Source organism: Elgaria multicarinata, chromosome 9 (genome assembly GCF_023053635.1).
Source record: "Elgaria multicarinata webbii isolate HBS135686 ecotype San Diego chromosome 9, rElgMul1.1.pri, whole genome shotgun sequence".
In the NCBI taxonomy this organism is placed as follows: Eukaryota; Metazoa; Chordata; class Lepidosauria; order Squamata; family Anguidae; genus Elgaria; species Elgaria multicarinata.
In genome coordinates, this window is record NC_086179.1 from 12513721 (window position 1) to 12531737 (window position 18017).

Genomic DNA, 18017 nt, shown 5'->3' on the forward strand with positions numbered 1-18017 from the left:
TTATAAGTTCTTTAGTTCACAGCATACAGTGTGACATCTTTCATAAGAACATAAGGAGTGCCAAGCTGGATCAGACCTAGGGTCCATCTAGTCCAGCAATCAGGTTCACACAGTGGCCATCCAGCCATCAGCCAGTGACCCAGCAGGAGACGGTGCAACAGCAACCTCCCACCCATGTTCCCCAGCAACTGGTGCACACAGGCTTACTGCCTTGGATATTGGAGGTAGCACTTAACCATCAGGGCTAGTAGCCATTGATGGCCTCCTCCTCCAGGAATCTATCCAACCCCCTTTTAAAGCCATCCAAATTGATGGCCGTCACTCCATCTTGTAGTAGTGAATTCCATCATTTAACTATGGCGCTGTGTGAAGAAGTCCTTCCTTTTATCTGTCCTGACTCTCCCACCAACCACCCTGGGTTCTAGTATTTTGAGAGAGGGAGAAAAGAGGTAGAAATAGGTCGTCTCTCAGTGAGACCAAAGGTGTTAAATAAAGGTTCTTTGGTGGCAGCGGTATTAAGGGAACCGTCAAGCCTAGTGAGGCAAACAGTGTTCAACGAACTGAGTGTGAGTGTGTATAAGGGGAAGGAGAGACCTGTCTTTTACACAGATCAAATGTACCCATAGCCTCAGGGAAGGGTACCCAAGGGGAGGGGCATGACAGGGGCCAAATCCACTCCTCCTGCAATCTATTCCCTCCCTCTGGGTTTCTCCAGATAGCCCTGCGACACATAAACCCTTCTCAGGCCAAGCATCACCACTTGAAAACCTGAGGGAGGGTTAAATAAAACCTTTCCCCTAGCTATGAGGGAAACAGGTTAAATATAGGATCTGTTTTTAAATGTACTGTGGGTATATTCTGGTGAGGGTGTTTGATAACTGTGAGGCAGGTCAATAATGCCAAGCTGACACGTGGTAATTGGTAGCTAACAAAATAATAAGTTTATTGTAATGTTAGAAGCTTTAAATAAAAATATAATGCTTCCAATCCTGCTTAATCTAAACTCCACTCTCCAACAACCACCTCTCTCACTCACTCTCTCCTCACACCAATCCTAAATCCCTAGCAATTAATCTCCTCTCACTCCACAAACAATTCCAATCTCCATTCCCAACAACAACTACCAACCCAACACCAACAACCTAACCTCCTTCCCTCAGTCACTCTTTATATACTCCTTCCCCCCACCCTACCTAATACGTTACAAACCACACCCACTCAGCTCTAACATTCCATACTCACGAGACATACTAATCCAGATGCATACAGGATACTCAATTGTGGGGTAATGCCACAGGCCCCGCCCTCCATCCCATGGCTCTGCCCCTTTATCCCAACTGCCAATCATTTGATAGATTCCTGGCTTTTGTGCAATTTCCTCCACATCCTAAAGAGCCGAAATATTTCTCCTAAAGCTTAGTTAGTAAGAGCTTTAAGCTAAAACATGTTGGCCTTTTTGATCCTTTCACCTTCAGCCCTATCTAGTTCCGAGTAGGGTGACCAACTGTCAGGATTTCCCCGGATTTGTCCTGGTTTTTGTTCTTTCCATGGTGTCAGGGGGGATTTTCTATCATTTTCAATAATGTCCTGGAATGACACACCTTCCCCTTTAAGGCTGTCATTAGCATGGCAGGAGGGAGTGACATGCTTTCTTGAGACACATCATTCCCCCACCCCGAGCTCCAATTGAGGTCTTAAAGGGGAAAGTGGATCATTCGTGGACATTATAGAAAAGGCCCCAATTGGAGTGGATGGTGATGGTGCAGAATGAAAACTTTTCCCCTCCTCCACACCAATCAGGTTCTTTAAGGTGGCGGGGGAATAATGTACTTTCTGCAGGACTCAGAAAGCTGCTTCCCCACACACACACTAGGTGTCCTCTTTTTTGGTTTCCCAAATATGGTCACCCTAGTTCCGAGGCTGCGCAAAACTTCTTTGAAATGGAATTCAGCCTTTATGTTGTAAGAAATTCTGGACCCTTGATTTAGAGAATGTACACCAGTCACATGTGGCCTCTGATCTGTAGCCCACACTACATATGGACCATGGGGGGAGGGGGTTATTTGCCATTCCCTCCCTAAAGGAGAACATTCACAACATTCTTAGGTTACCACCAAATTGCTTCAAAAATAAATAAAGGTCAAATGGACTCCATTAAAAGTTTTCTTAATATGCATATATATATATATATATATATATATATATATATATATATTAAAATTATCTACTTACCTAGAAGTAGTTTTGGAAAATTTGATGTCTCAATATTGTGGTAATACACTATAGATGTTGTTGCAGCTACAAATCCCATTATAGCAGGAAGGAAGAGATGCAGATGGCGAGTATTTAACTGTCTACATGGGAATAAAGGTGACATCAGAAATATGACTAGATTGCAAAGTAGAGGAGCTAAAGGGGTGAACTTTAAGCTGGGAAGTCCCTGATTCAAATCTCCCCTCTGCAATGAATTTACTAGCCAGACTTAGGCAAGCCAGTATATCTCAACCCTACCGTCTATAATATGGGGATGATAATACTGACCAGACTTACAGCAAGCTTTGACATAGCCATGAACCTATTCACTTCTGGTGATTAAGAAGAGCCTCCAAGGCCTAATCTACACCAAACAGGATATTGCACTATGAAAGCAGTATGACAGCGGTACATAAAAGGCAGGAGCCACACCAAGCAGGATATAGTACTATGAAAGCGGTATGAAAGCAGTATATGGTCTGTGTCAATGGGCCCCAACAGTTGTCAGTGCACTTCAATACCACTATAAAGCAGTAGTGTGGCTCCTGCCTTTTATATACGGCTTTCATAGCGCAATATCCTGCTTGGGGTAGATTAGGCCCAAGTTACCAGGTAGTGCTTGTTGTGTGTGTGTTTTAAAATTGTAAGAGTTGATACTCCCCCTTCAGGATGTGGGTAAAGGAAAAACAATTCACAGAACTTTATGCATCCAGGCAGAGTAGTGCAAATTCCAAAAGGAAGGCTATCCCCACTAGTACTCAAGTGGCTGCAATCTGCACCAGTTGAAGTTCCCATATAGAACACATTAGGGTAGCCCAGCCTGGACATCACTAGTGTATAGCTAACCAAGGCAATGTCAGAACTGCAGTACTGTCTGTCACAAGCATATTAGAATAACATGGATATTATAATAAATCAGTTATGTTCCTTCAGGCTGGCGAGGTGTTTGCTTACATTGTTAAACCATCCAGCACCTTTGAAAGCTCTCCTTACTGTGTTTGCTCTTTACAAGGCATGAATAGCCAGAGGAACATCTTATGGAAGAGTCTTATACGAGAGAGCCACAGAGAAGTTACGCTGGGTGGCATTTTTGATGGCTTACATATATTCATGTTTTGGAGGGGTTGTAATGGTTAAAAATGAACCTACATTTTGACTTCATGAATCTAACTTAACATATCCAAAATGTCATTCCAAGGTTTCCCTCTGTTTGTCACACACTAATGTGACCAAGAAATAAAACCCATGGTAAGACTATGGAGATAGAACATGGGTTGATTCTCAATGGGTTTCCAGAAAATGACCCCCTCTCCAGTTCTCCTCCATCATAATAGCGACCATTTTGTTATTTTAGGACTGTCTTCCCCAACTAGACACCCTCCAGTTATTTCAGATTACAAGACCCAACATCCCTAGCCATATTGGCTTGGGATGATGGGAGTTGAAGTTCAAAACATGTGGAGGACACCAAGCTGTAGAAGACTTATGTAGGGTATTGCTAAAAAGCCACTGATATATTCTGTTAGCACAAAGACACAGGATTTCAAATCTGGGGGCCAAATTTGGCCCTCTGGGGTGCCCCAGATGGCACTACCCCTTTCCCCTGGCATAATCTCCTTTCCCTCAAGCATCAATCATTTCGTGTTTTTCTGGCCTTTGGGCAGTTTTCTCCCCATTCTAAAATGGTTGAAATGTCTCCCCTAAAGTTACTGGGAGTAAGAACTTAAAGGTAAAATATGTGGTATATTTAGCATTTTGCATTTGGTCCTACCCACCACTGGAAAGCAGCTCCTGAGAACTTCTCAAAATAGAATTTGACCCTTGGCGGAAAGAAGTTCAACATCACTGCGTTAGCAGGTCAAAGCACAATAACCATTTCAACAGAGAAAAGTTTATGGATCAGGCAGCAAGAGGAAAGGACGAATTCTTCTACATCCACTCCATAAAGCCAATCTGTTGAACCTCTGCATCAGTCTATAAACTTGAAAGACAAACTACGAACAAAAATGTGCATACAAAATTTATTTCTGCACACAGCTTCCCCTAACATATGCATTTTTATATGCAACTTTTCCTAATATACGCATTTTGTATGCTATTATTGGGCCAAGAGAACTGCATTTTAAAATTAGGAGGAGGGTGCATTCCAGAGGATTACTGTGTCCCAAGCTGCAGATTAGATTGAGAAGTTCGAATTAGGCTGGTTCGTTTACAAATACGAAGAAAACAAAATTCGCCCCATTCCTAGGCAGCATACAAAACGTATTGTTGGCATTTTCACCTTGCCATCTACTGCAGCAGGAAATATGAAGGTTAAATACAATGTTGATGTCTTTTCCTTTTGGATGCAAAGATGCTTTTGAAGAAGGAGGAAGTTGTGACCCTTTGGATTTTGTGAACAGCTTTGCAGTACACCGTTAGCAAGGCCTTTCCCCCCCCCCCGCTGTTATTGTTCCATGCACAAGCACTTACGTATCTGAAACGATGCCCTCTCCTATTTCACAGACATGCACAAACAAGAGGGTGAACGTCAGGATCCATCGTAGATTGTGTCCAGGGAAGTGTAGCCATGTGTTGTGATGGATCTGAACCTTAGAGCTTTGGCTTCCCCATCCTGAAAGCAAAGAATGTATCAAATCAGAATTGAAAGGCAGTGCTTGAGATACGGGCACGGCTCATTCATGCACTTACATCCCAGTTCTCCATCAGAAAATTCAGAACCGTTTACAGAGGGCTTAACTAAAACTTGACCTAAGTTTACCTTGATTTCTAAGGTTTGGCATTACCAGACTCCATTTTAAAAGAACAAAACCCCATTTTGGGAGCTAGTGATACTTGAAAAGCAGTCAGTTGTACTGACTGTGTATATATGTGAAATACCCCCTTTTTAATGCTGTCACCCGCAGGAGGAGTGAAGTTAACATAAGACAAGCCCTGCTGGATCAGACCAAGGGTCCATCTAGTCCTAGGGTGACCATATTTTGGAAACCAAAAAGGAGGACAACATGGTCGCCCCCAAGGGGGCATGTCCAGTACCAAGGGGGCGTGCCCACCCGAACATAGCCTTGGTCACATGTCTGATTTTACAGCACACATTTAAGACAAATCTGTTCTACCTAACATCTTAATGTTAAAATCACTGAAATAAAGTACAAGTGAGAGATTCAATGTATCTGAAATTAACTTCACTCACTCCTACTTTTGTAGGTTTTGCTGTACTTTGAAGCTTTTGCTATACTCTGTGTGTTACATTCTCCCCTTCCCTCAAATATCTTTTCTGACTGTGGCCGTTCCTAGACGAGGCCTTAGCGTGCCTTGAGACCCGGTTTCCCTGCTGTGCGTCCAGATGACGCACAGGTGAATCCGGGCCCAGGCCGCACTGAGGCCTCCTCTAACGCGCCATAAGCAAAGTCGCTTATGGAGCGCTTTTTTTGCAGCCCCGGCCTCAGGCTGGAGCTGTGAAACGTCTAGCTACTTCCGTGGCTTTTTGCGGCTACTCGCTTACTCACGAGTAGCCGCAGAAAGCCGCGGACCTGGCACAGCGCTCATACGAGCGCTGTGCCCATCGGCCCGGGGGGGGGGAAAGAGAGGGGCAGGGGGAAGGATGGCAAGGGGGGATGGCAAGGGGGGAGGGCGGGTGAGAGAGCGCCGCGCGCCGCCGCCCGAGCAAGCAGGCGAGCGGTGCTTGCCTGGGCAATGCCGCCCCATGCCAGGCCTTGCCCGGGCAAGCGCCGCTCGCCTGCTTGCTCGGGCGGCGGCGCGCGATGCTCTCTCACCCGCCCTCCCCCCTTGCCATCCCCCCTTGCCATCCTTCCCCCCCATTTTTAAAAAACCCTTACCTTCTCTGGAGTCTTCGGGCCACACGTGGCCCCTTTAAACAACAACAAAAAATATGGCGGACGCTGCAGGGCTTCCGTCATCCCTGCGCGTCCTGCGTGTGGAACCCTGGGTGGCACGCGTTAACATCAGCGCGCTGCTGCCCCGCCTCCCTGCCGTCTAGCAAAGCCCTGGATCTTCACTCATTGCAAGCTGCTGTTGTTGTTAACAGGGTTTGCTACTGCCCCCAGATCTGTTTCAAATTTGGTACAGCTAAAGCTCTAACTAAAAGCTTTCATGGTGCCAACTTTCAGCTCTTTATCTTTAAAAATGACAGTTTAAAAAATAATAATTTTAAAACCTATTTTTTTAAAAAAAATCCTAAAAAATCAATGGATGAACAGATCTGTTTCAAATTTGGTGTGGCTAAAGCTCTACCTAAATCCTATCTTGGTACAAAGTTTCATCTCTTTAACTTTAAAAATGACGATTTTAAAAATAATAATTTTAAAACCTCACTTTTTAAAAAATTCCTAAAAAATCAATGGATGAACGGATATGTTTCAAATTTGGTATGACTAAAGCCCTTCCTAAGAGCTACCATTGTGCCAAGTTTCATGTCTTTATCTTAAAAAATGATGGAGTTATAAGCATTTTTGTTAATTCCCATTAGAGCTGCTCTTTGAAAAAAAGCCGGACTTCCCCTCCCCCTCCCGGATTTGCCATCAAAACCCAGACAAATCCAGGTAAATCCAGTCGTATGGTCGCCCTATCTAGTCCAGCACTCTGTTCACACAGTGGCCAACCAGCTGCCCACGGAAAACCCTCAAGTAGGACATGAGTGCATCAGCACCTTCCCCATGTTCCCCAGCAACTGGTGTATATAGGCACAGTGCCTGTGATACTGGAGGTAGCACACGGCCATCAGGACTAGTCATCATTGACAGCGTTATCCTTCAGGAATTTGTCCAATCAGCCCTGGAATACATTCCTTATAAGAACATCAGAAGAGCCCTGATGGATCAGACCAAGAGTCCATCTAGTCCAGCATTCTGTTCACACAGTGGCCAACCAGCTGTTGATGGGAAACCCACAAATAGGACATAAGTGCAACAGCACTCTCCTGCCCATGTCCCCGACCAACTGGTGTGCATGAGTTTCCTGCCTCTGATACTGGAGATAGCATATAGCCATTAGGACTAGTAGCCATTGATAGCCTTATCAAATCTGAATAAAGCCACCCAAAGTGGTGAATTCCATAGTTTCACTATGCACTGTGTGAAGAAGTATATTCTTTTATCTGTCCTGAATCTCCACAAATCAGCTTCATGGGATGACCCCAATTGGTTCTAGTAGAACATCTAGTAGAACGTCTCCTTATCCACATTCTGCACACCATGCATAATTTTGTACACTATCATGTCTCCCCTCACTTGCCTTTTTTTTTTAGATGAGCAATCCCAGATGTTGTTACTTACTGATCAGCACAAGGACCAGCCAGTCAGTAGTTCTACATTTGGCTTCTGCTAGAAATAGGAAGAACTTATTTCCCAATTATCTGGGGAAGGATCCAAGTGTGGATCCAAGTTCACTGGCTCGCTGCTCGATCTATGCATGTCTACATACAACCTTTCTTCATAAAGTGGCATCACATTGACAGTTCTTAATAATAACAACATATAGGACCTGCAGCAAAACGTTGCAATGCATCTACATCTCCTAGCATGAGTGATCCTGTTCAGGGTTCCAGCCTGTAAGCCAATCCCTCCTCCTGGATACTCTATTTCATCCACCTCCCAGTAACACTCAATATTATGTGGCTATTGAGCATGTTCAGTGTAAGGAAAGGGTTGGGGTGGGTGTCAATCAGAATCTGGAGGAGGAGAAGGAGGAGGAATTTACCAGCCAACACAGGAAGCAGGGGAGAAGATTCTCCAATGCTCTTCAGGAGTCAAGGATGAATCTTCCCAAGAGTTTATCATGGACAATGCAGACAGCTGAGAGACCATTCTACCCTCACCTCTTGAGAACTCAGCCTTTGCCTGAGGGTGAGGGGATATCAGAGTTGATAGTTCCCAGACTCCGCCGCAGGGTCAAGCGGACAGAGTTGAGAGGAGGTAGGAGGCGGTCTCTTAGGGTAGTGGTTTGTGAGAGGCTCCTCCCAAAAGACCCTCCCTGAGCTAAAGTGCCTGTTGGACTGTTGGAAACAGCCCTGCTTTAGTTGAAGGCAACTGCCTAGCTCTGTTAGCCAAATTAGGCTTAGTGGACAGCTCCTAGCGTCCACACTCCCTTCAGGTGTGAAGAGATGTTTATTTGTTGAATAAAGTTTTGTGGATTACACAGCAGACATCTTTATAGTGTTGCATCAGTGGGAGGGCTTGGAATCACAACACTCAGTCCTCATTGGGCCATTTGCAGGTGGTCTTCCCTTAGATCGCTTCTTTTTATACATATAAAAAAGGGGCTGTACTTCTGTAGGCCTCAGGGTTCTCACAGTTCTGTTGAAAGCTCTCTCTTGTTCATCTTTGACACACTTTTGATTCCGTTTCTATCTACATTCTCCACCTGATTTTGCTTTCAGAGGGAGCAATAATCAGTATGCAGCATTGCTTAGGGTGACCATATGGAAAAGAGGACAGGGCTCCTGTATCCTTAACTGTTGTATAGAAAAGGGAATTTCACCAGGGGCTGCATGAATACAAATGACACCTGCTGAAATTCCCTTTTCTATACAACAATTAAGGATACAGGAGCCCTGTCCTCCTTTCCATGTGGTCACCCTAGCATTGATTAACGCAGAATTTGGGTTAACTTGGTGAAGAAGTGTGGTTTGTTTTAAAATAGTGTGCATACACAGTCCCATGAGGCATGGACCACAAGCTCCAGAAGTTTGTTTGTATGCATGTGTGTATGAAGGATTCCATGCACCTTATACGAGGGAATATCATAAATATTAGGGCTGTGCACACACACCCGATCCGCCTTGGAGGCCAGCTCGGGGGTGCTTCAGGGGTTGCCCGACCCGCCTCGGTGCCAAAGCTGAGGTGAGATTTGGGCCTTCCGAAGTGACTCGGCCTTTTCTGGGTGCCGGCTGCACAGCCGGACTTCAAAGCTGGCACCCAGAAAAGGCTTCCCCAGTCTCCTTACCTGCTGCCTCCGTCCGCTGGCACCTTCTTGCTTCTGGTAGCTTCCAGTGCCTCCGACGCAAATGACAGGAAGTAACGCGCCTACTTCCTGTCATTTGCGTTGGCGGCACTGGAAGCCACCAGAATCAAGGTGGCGACAGCGGACGGCAACACGTAAGGGACCCACCAAGGGCCGGCTCCGAAGCGCCGAGGCAGTCTGAAACTTCAGAGCCAATTGGCTATGGCTTCGGGCCACTTCGGGCTTCACCAGAACTGGCTCGGATTCGGGGGCCCAGTCCAAGGTGGAGCACAGCCCTAATAAATATTTTTAAAAGAAATGCTATAAGGAAAAATGCAGATATTAGCAGGACCTGAAACTGGCAGCTGGATTACTTACCAATGAACAATATGGGGAAAGTGATAAATAAGAGGAAAACGTGAGGAACCAAATTGAGGGCATCCAGGAAGCAGACATTACTTAAGAAGCCTGCGCTGATGTTATAGGCAGAAGGGCTGTCGTCGCCACAGAATGAAAGGTTCATTACTTCCTCTGAGATAGATGTGCTGTCAAAAGCAAAACAAAAAAGCAACACAGTATGATAAAACCAGGGAACATTTCTTATATATGTTCGTCCTTAGCCAAAACACAACAGTCTTTGACCGTTTCTACAGCAGCCCGAAAATCCGGGCTGGTCATGGCAGAGTCCCTGTGCGTCCAAATGACGCACAGGGACTCCCGGGGGCAGGGGGGGATGAGCATGGGTTTTCCCAGGGATAAATAATCCCTGGGAAAATCCAATTCTTCCCGCGGTCTTGGGATCGTCCTGAGACCGCGGGAGTTGTGGCAGCACGTCCTGGCTTCTTTCGTCCTCCCTGCGAGTAGAGGGGAGCAGTAGAGGGAAGGAGCTGGGCCGGGAGGAATCAGAGGGGAGCAGGGTTGGGATTTTTTTTTTTAAGTCGCTTTTCGTTGGAGCACACGTGCGCTCTGCTCCTTTTAAAAACAAGGTTTTTTTTAATGGCAGGCACAACACCCTCCTTCCTCCCGGGATGTCGCACACGCCTTTGGACTAAAGGGAGGATCTCGTGACCAGGATATCGCGAGATCCTTCCCCGCTCCCTCCCTCTACACAAGGCTCATGCAGAAATGGCCTTTGATTCAGCTAACAAACCCAATAATCCTTTGGGAATCATAGGACCGGAGAAATCTTTGGGAACAAGGCCTACCAGGAGTGGTACAAACTAGTTTAGCTACATGGGTGTGTTATTAGAGTGGAGCTGAAATTTCTCTGAATATATTTTCTTCAGGAAATTTCTGGGATTTTTTTAAAAAAAATTTTGCCTCCCCTCTGAAAAAAAGAACCTTTTGGCTTCTCTGAATGTTTGCCATTTTTAGTATCAGCTGCCGTTCCGCCTCCCCCACAGCGTCACAAAATGATGTTACGCTTGGGCCACTGAGGGGGCGATGCAAAATGGCTGCCAGGCAGCCAACATCATCGCTGCTCCTTTCAGCAAAAATATTTGCGGGGGGCAGGGGTAGGGGGGGACAACAAAAGAAGTTATGTTGCTGCTGCTGGACAGCATCACCCCAAGAACTTGTTGAAAAAACTTATTCTCCTCTGGAGAACATTCTGCAAAATTGTACCCCCAATTTCACAGCCTGCAAATTAGCGTGGAAAAGTTTCACGCAATTCTATTTTCGCTCAGTTCTAAAAGTATCCTCCTCAGCTTTAAAGGTGCGGATTCATATGGCCTTTTTTTATTAACAAGTCCGGTATTCCCCAAACTTCTAATAGCTTCCGAGGCACGCTTTTTTGATCTAAATTAAATGTGGAGACATACTTCCCTTTTATCTCCCACCTCAAGCGCAAAAGAGAAAGAACCCTGTGGATGCAGAGGACCCCTGTGTGTTTGTGTGAGTGGGAGATCAGCAGGAGGCCCATCCAGAGCATTGAACACCGAATAATAATAATAATAATAATTAATAATAATAATAATAATAATAATAATAATAATAATAATAATAATTCTTACCCACCTCTCCATTTTGATCAAGGCAGGGAACAACAGTAAGTATAAAATACATAAAATACTGATTAAAAACATAGTATACATTGTTAAAACATCCTAAAAGCATCCTAAAATGTCACTGGATAGGCCTGCTGGAAGAGATCAGTCTTGATAGCACAACAGGTATCCTCCTGACTTGAATGAACGGATCACACCTGATTACCTTGAGATTGAGATTGAGGGGAGACATGATAGCACTCTTCAAATACTTAAAAGGTTGTCACACAGAGGAGGGCCAGGATCTCTTCTCGATCCTCCCAGAGTGCAGGACACGGAATAACGGGCTCAAGTTAAAGGAAGCCAGATTCCGGCTGGACATCAGGAAAAATATCCTGACTGTTAGAGCAGTGCGACGGTGGAATCAGCTACCTAGGGAGGTTGTGGGCTCTCCCACACTAGAGGCCTTCAAGAGGCAGCTGGACAACCATCTGTCAGGGATGCTTTAGGGTGGATTCCTGCATTGAGCAGGGGGTTGGACTCGATGGCCTTGTAGGCCCCTTCCAACTCTGCTATTCTATGATTCTATGATTCTATGATACCTGCCCCCCAGCAGAAGTTGTTTGGTAGGATGCAAACCCAGAACAGTCAATGGAGCCAAGCAACCTCCTCTGCTGGAGGCTTCAAAAACTCAGGCCCTGCCCTACCATTAGGCAGAATGAGGCAGTTGCCTTACAGCCCAATCTTATAAATATTGACCCAGAGAAGTAAACCCCACTGAGGTCACCGAAGCGTACTCCCAAACAACAATCTCTAGGATTGCAACCTTCGCCTTGTTTTATGCCACCACATAGCCACCACCCATCCTGATTATACCAAGTAATTGACTGGGTTCACACAACCTGGGCACGGTAATGGACTGGATGAGGGCTAATAAACTGAAATTCAATCCAGACAAGACGGAGGTACTGTTAGCGGGTGGTTCATCTGTCCGGCGAGGTGATGTTTGCCCTGTCCTGGATGGGGTTGAACTCCCCCTGAAGGATCGGGTCCGTAGTTTGGGGGTGCACTTGAGGCACAGGTGAACTCAGTGGCAAAGAGCACCTTTTACCAGCTTAGGCTGATATACCAGCTGCGCCCTTATCTGGACAGAGATAGCTTAGCTGCAGTTATCCATGCTCTGATGACCTCTCGTTTGAATTACTGCAATGCGTTATACGTGGGGCTGCCTTTGAAAATGGTCCGGAAACTTCAACTGGTACAAAACAGGGCAGCACGCTTACTAACAGGGACTGGCTGACGAGACCACATTACGCCAGTCCTTTTCCAGCTTCATTGGCTGCCAGTCCAGGCCCAGGCCCGATTCAAAGTGCTGGTATTAACATTTAAAGCCCTAAACAGCTTGGGGCCAGGTTATCTGAAGGAACGCCTCCTCCCATATGTACCTGCCCGGACCCTAAGGTCATCCTCAGGGGTCCTTCTCCGTGAGCCCCTGCCAAAGGAAGTGAGGCAGGTGGCTACCAGGAGGAGGGCCTTCTCTGCTGTGGCACCCCGGCTGTGGAATGAGCTCCCTAAGGAGGTTCGCTTGGCACCTACATGATATGCTTTTAGACGCCAGGTGAAGACCTTTTCATTCTCCCAACATTTTAACAATCTATAAATACATTTTAACATGGTGTTTTAAATTTGTAATTTTGCATTGCTGCTGTTTTTATCTGGTTGAGCTTTTATATTGTATTTTATATTATGGTTTTATACTGTTGTTTTATACTTTGAATGGTTTTAATTTTTGTGAACCGCCCAGAGAGCTCTGGCTATTGGGCGGTATAGAAATGTAATAAATAAATAAATAAACACGCTAATCCACCTTCAGTGGTAAGTATGGATTGTTTATTGAATTATGAGTTAGCATAATGTCTGAATCCAGAACATTTTCCACAGAGCAGATTGAGAACATCAAGGCACACTACGTGGTTAACAAACAACCCTTGAGAACCCATGGTTTGTTGTTGGGTTGTTCAGAGTGATTAACAAACCACACTGCATGGTTAACAAGCCATGCTGTGGAAAATATCCCAGGTTCAGACAACATGCTAACCCACGGTTCAACACACAACCTGTGGTTCAACAATAACCCACACTCAAGCACTGAGTGTGGGTCAGTGGGTCATGTGAACAGTCCTATTGCCTAGGATTGTAGGGCAATGTGCCACTCTTCAGAGGTGACAGTCTACAACTCCCATGATCCGGGCATGCCTGCTGGGGATGATGGAATTGTAGTCTGACACATTGGGAGGACACCAGGTTGGGGAAGGCTGGTATAGAGCTGTCCCCTTTTGACCCAGATAAGCTCATCATAATTTTAAAGAGTTCCTGATGATGCAGAAACATTTCGATCGTGCTTGAGGAGGAATATTTGTGGAGCTCAGCATGACTGTGAAGGACTCCCTCCCTGCCCAAGCAGAAACATTTTCTTCCTTTTGTCTGAGGAGGCTGCCACAGCAAGACACCTCCCGTGGTCGTCTGGGCACACCCACGTATCCTGTTACAGGAGAGTAAAGGATAGTGCTGGGACATTCAACACGTTTCCTTATTCCTCATGGTTGGCCAGCAGCCCTGCTAAAATGGAACCTCTGGGGAGTTTGGGTTCCCAGCACTGTTTAAAGAGTCAAGCGCTCAATCGGAAGCAATCAAACGCTCACGGCAGGAGGCAGGCAACCCTTCAAAACTGTGACAAGGACTGCCGTTGAAGGGTGGAGCTCAGATGGGCCAAAACAACTTTAATGGCCTATGTGTTTGTACTGAAACCCAATGCCTGAGCTTAATTATGCCAGCTGTAGTCTCTCTCTCTCTCTCTCTCTCTCTCTCTCTCTCTCTCTGTGTGTGTGTGTGTGTGTGTGTGTATAAATAAATGAATAAATAAATAGACAGATAGATAAATAAATACACTAAGGCCTAATCTACACCAAGCAGGATATTGCACTATGAAAGTGGTATGAAACCAGGATATAAGAGGCAGGAGCCACATGATTGCTTTATAGCGGTATTGAAGTGCACTGACAACTGTTGGGGCCCATGGGCACAAACCATAGACCACTCTCATACCAATTCCAGACTGCTATATCCTGCTTGGTGTGGCTCCTGCCTTTTATACACCACTTTCATATTGCAATATCCTGCTTGGTATCGATTAGGCCTAAGCCACGGCGCTTAAGCATTTTGAGCAAAACATTATGGCTTAGCATGTCGTGTGAACCATTCCTAACCACGCTGGCTATATAACACACACACACACCCATTTAAAAAAGCTCACTAGCCATTTGCTGCAAAAAGGTTAGCAGTCGAACCATGGCTTTGCATGTTGTCTGAACAGGCCCATAATAACTATCTACTTTCTCTAATCTTACATTCAGACAGGATCTCTACACTACTGCTTTGAAGACTTTTATTACAGTTTTGACAACTGTTCCGGCCCGTGACACACTCCATATACAGTTTTCAAAACGTTTTCAAAGTTTTTTATCCTGCTTGGAGTAGAACTGGCCTCAGTCTAATTTAACTTGTTTAGTACCAAACAGATTAACAAACTGTCAATATAACAAGGAAACACAAGGTAAGAATATATTTGATTTATATATATATATATATATATATATATATATATAGTAGATGCATGTGCACAAAACAGAACTAGCTAGTCCTGTTTGGTGTATCTGTATCTACTTTTTATATATGTATATCAAATATATTCTTACCTTGAGTTTCCTTGTTATATTGAGGGTCTGTTGATCTGTTTAGTGCTCTTCTTTGAGGAATCTCCTCCTTCTTGCTTTTGAGAAGCAGTCTCCACCAACCTGATGTCCTTCCCCAACCAGCATAGCTGGGAATTGCAGTCCAATGCATCTGAAAGGCATTAGATTGGGGAAGGGTGGTTTATTTCTTATTTATTTATTTATTTATTTATTTAGGGTGACCAACTGTCAGGATTTCCCCGGATTTGTCCTGGTTTTTGTTCTTTCCATGGTGTCAGGGGGGATTTTCTATAATTTTCAATAATGTCCTGGAATGACACACCTTCCTCTTTAAGGCTGCCATTAGCATGGCAGGAGGGAATGACATGCTTTCTTGAGGCACATCATTCCCCTACCCCGAGCTCCAATTGAGGTCTTAAAGGGGAAAGTGGGTCATTCCTGGACATTATAGAAAAGGCCCCAAATGGAGTGGATGGTGGTGGTGCAGAATGAAATCCTTTCCCCTCCTCCACTCCAATCGGGTTCTTTAAGGTGGCAGGGGAATAACGTACTTTCTGCAGAACTCAGAAAGCTGCTTCCACACACACACACTAGGTGTCCTCTTTTTTGGTTTCCCAAATATGGTCACCCTAATTTATTACATTTTTATACTGCCCAATAGCTGAAGCTCTCTGAGCGGTTCACAAAAAATAAAACCATAATAAAACAACCAACAGGTTAAAAGCACAAATACAAAATACAGTATAAAAAGCACAACCAGGATAAAACCACGCAGCAAAATGGATATAAGATTAAAATACAGAGTTAAAACAATAAAATTTAAATTTAAGTTAAAATTAAGTGTTAAAATACTGAGAGAATAAAAAGGTCTTCAGCTGGCGATGAAAAGAGTACAGTGTAGGCGCCAGGCGGACCACTCTGGAGAGCTCATTCCACAACCGGGGTGCCACAGCGGAGAAAGCCCTCCTCCTAGTAGCCACCTGCTTCACTTCCTTTGGCAGGGGCTCATGAAGAAGGGCCCCTGTAGATGATCTTAAGGTCCGGGCAGGTACATATGGAAGGAGGCATTCCTTCTTCCCTAAACATGTTGTTTGTTTTTTAATTCATCACATTTATCACATCTGTAAAGATATGTTCTTTTCCAAACTTGTAATTTCTTTAAAAAATTTTTTTATCACATTTGTATCTTGTCCTTCCTCCAGGGCAGCTATACCATTTTATCCTCAGAGGAACCCTGTGAGGTAGGTCACAGTGAGAGGAAAGCATCTTACCCAGGGCCACACAACACATCAAGATTCGAAACCGTGTCCCTGCAACCAAGTCCAGCTATTAAGGATTCCACATTAATTCCCAGAGGTTTGATTTCTCCCAGCACCCTGCTCTTTTTATTCTGCTACTGAGATCATGCATTGTCAAAAGATAAATCATATTTCTGATCGTGTCTCAAGGATTGAGGCAAAGAGTAAGGTTGCAATCGTACACACACTTACCTACACCAGATCTACACTAAGCAGGATAAAACACTTTGAAAACATTTTGAAGACTGTATAGGGAGTGTGTCCTGAGCCTCAACATTGCTACTACTGTTATAAGCCGTTTTAAAGCAGTAGTGTAGATCCTGCCCTAGAAGTACACCCCACTGAGCATAGTGGGGCTTAACATGCCTAGAATGGCACTGCTAAATTCTAAAATCACTACATTCACTTGGGTGTATTGTAGACAAGGTTTGGCTTGTGATCTTTTTTTTTTTATCTGCTAATGCAAACTTTTTCTTAATAACATCTGGCTTTTTCCAACACAACCCAAGTAACCCATTGTTACCTGCTTAGAGGCCTGATTAAATAATATTTCACAGCTTAACAATTTTTATTTCCCAGATAAATAATTCCTTTTATGTTATATATTGCTCCTGATAATTTGACAATTGTGGGTATTATTTCAGGCATAGATGTCATAAAACATTCTTAACTGACCCTCACCCAACAAGCAATAACAGCTTATTCTTAATGTGCATCTCCAAAATCCACTGAAATGGATGTAAAAAAATATATTGGATTGGATCCAGACTTGGTAATACTTATAATAGGTCCATTGTAACCAATAGCACTGCTTCTAAGTATGACTACGTATGGATCCAACCCATTGTTTTTCCTTTCACTGATTTCTCTGGCATTCGGATCGTGCTCCTTAGACCTAAAATACCTAGGACATGATCCTGCCAAATCTGAGCTCTCCTCGTGATTTCAGTGAAAGTGGTGAGATGTGTGTTGAAACCAGTCCTGTTGGTATCAAAGGTTACAACTGCAATGTACGTATGTATGTATATCACTAAGGAGTAAGCCCTATTGAAGTAAGTGGGTCTTACTTCCAAGTAAATGTGCTTAACGTCTTTGGCTGGATTTTGCCATAGCTAGATATAGTTAATGTAACTAGCAGAACGGCTAAGAAAAATACAGAATCACGGCCACAGTTGCATCTTTGTTTAATATAAAAGTGACACTAAAAAGCAACATTTACTTCTTTTTCTCTCTTTTAAAAAATGAGAGAGATAAGACCACTTATGCAGTCACCAGTGCAATTGTGCTACATTCAAAAATGGTTAGAAAAAAGAAGTAGAAGACATTTTCACCCAGCCTAAGCAATGCAGGATGGCAAAGTTGTCTGTACAGAGTGAGCCAGAAGACATAAGAGAGCAGAAGGAAAGGGTTAGTAGCGATTGCCTTTTTAAGCCCAGATCAAACTTTGTAGAGTGTCTTACCTTCACAGGCACACACCCTCACACAAAATGCTGAGTAGCGCTTCTCCCGGTTTGACGGATATCGTTCGGACGACAGCGATAGATCTGCTCCGCTAGAAGAAACCAGGACAAGACCCAGCGTGGATTATTTTTAGGCTGATGATGGGAAGATCAGCTGCTGCCTCCTATCGGGTTTCCGAAGTGTACAGATTCTTCTGGACTTTCTCACACATGCACTCAAGAGAGCAGGAAACTGGGGAAAGGCAAGCAAACTAGCATTTCCTTTTCGTTTTTAAAGATTTTAAATCTTTTGCACAGCAAAGGGTACTC

At 44.4% G+C, this 18017-nt stretch overlaps 1 protein-coding gene across 1 annotated transcript in view; it reads right to left on the reverse strand.

The window, feature by feature from the left end:
• ABCC9 (ATP binding cassette subfamily C member 9) overlaps positions 1–17793 on the reverse strand; it is a 115495-nt gene extending 97702 nt beyond the window's left edge. Inside the window, exons 1-4 of the mRNA XM_063134760.1 lie at positions 17709–17793; positions 9592–9758; positions 4726–4867; positions 2233–2354 (exon numbers count right to left, since the gene is read on the reverse strand). Coding sequence (XP_062990830.1) covers positions 2233–2354; positions 4726–4867; positions 9592–9736 — 409 coding nt within the window. The 5' untranslated portion in view covers positions 9737–9758; positions 17709–17793. The remainder of the gene's footprint in view (positions 1–2232; positions 2355–4725; positions 4868–9591; positions 9759–17708) is intronic.
• Between the last annotated feature and the right edge of the window lie 224 nt (positions 17794–18017).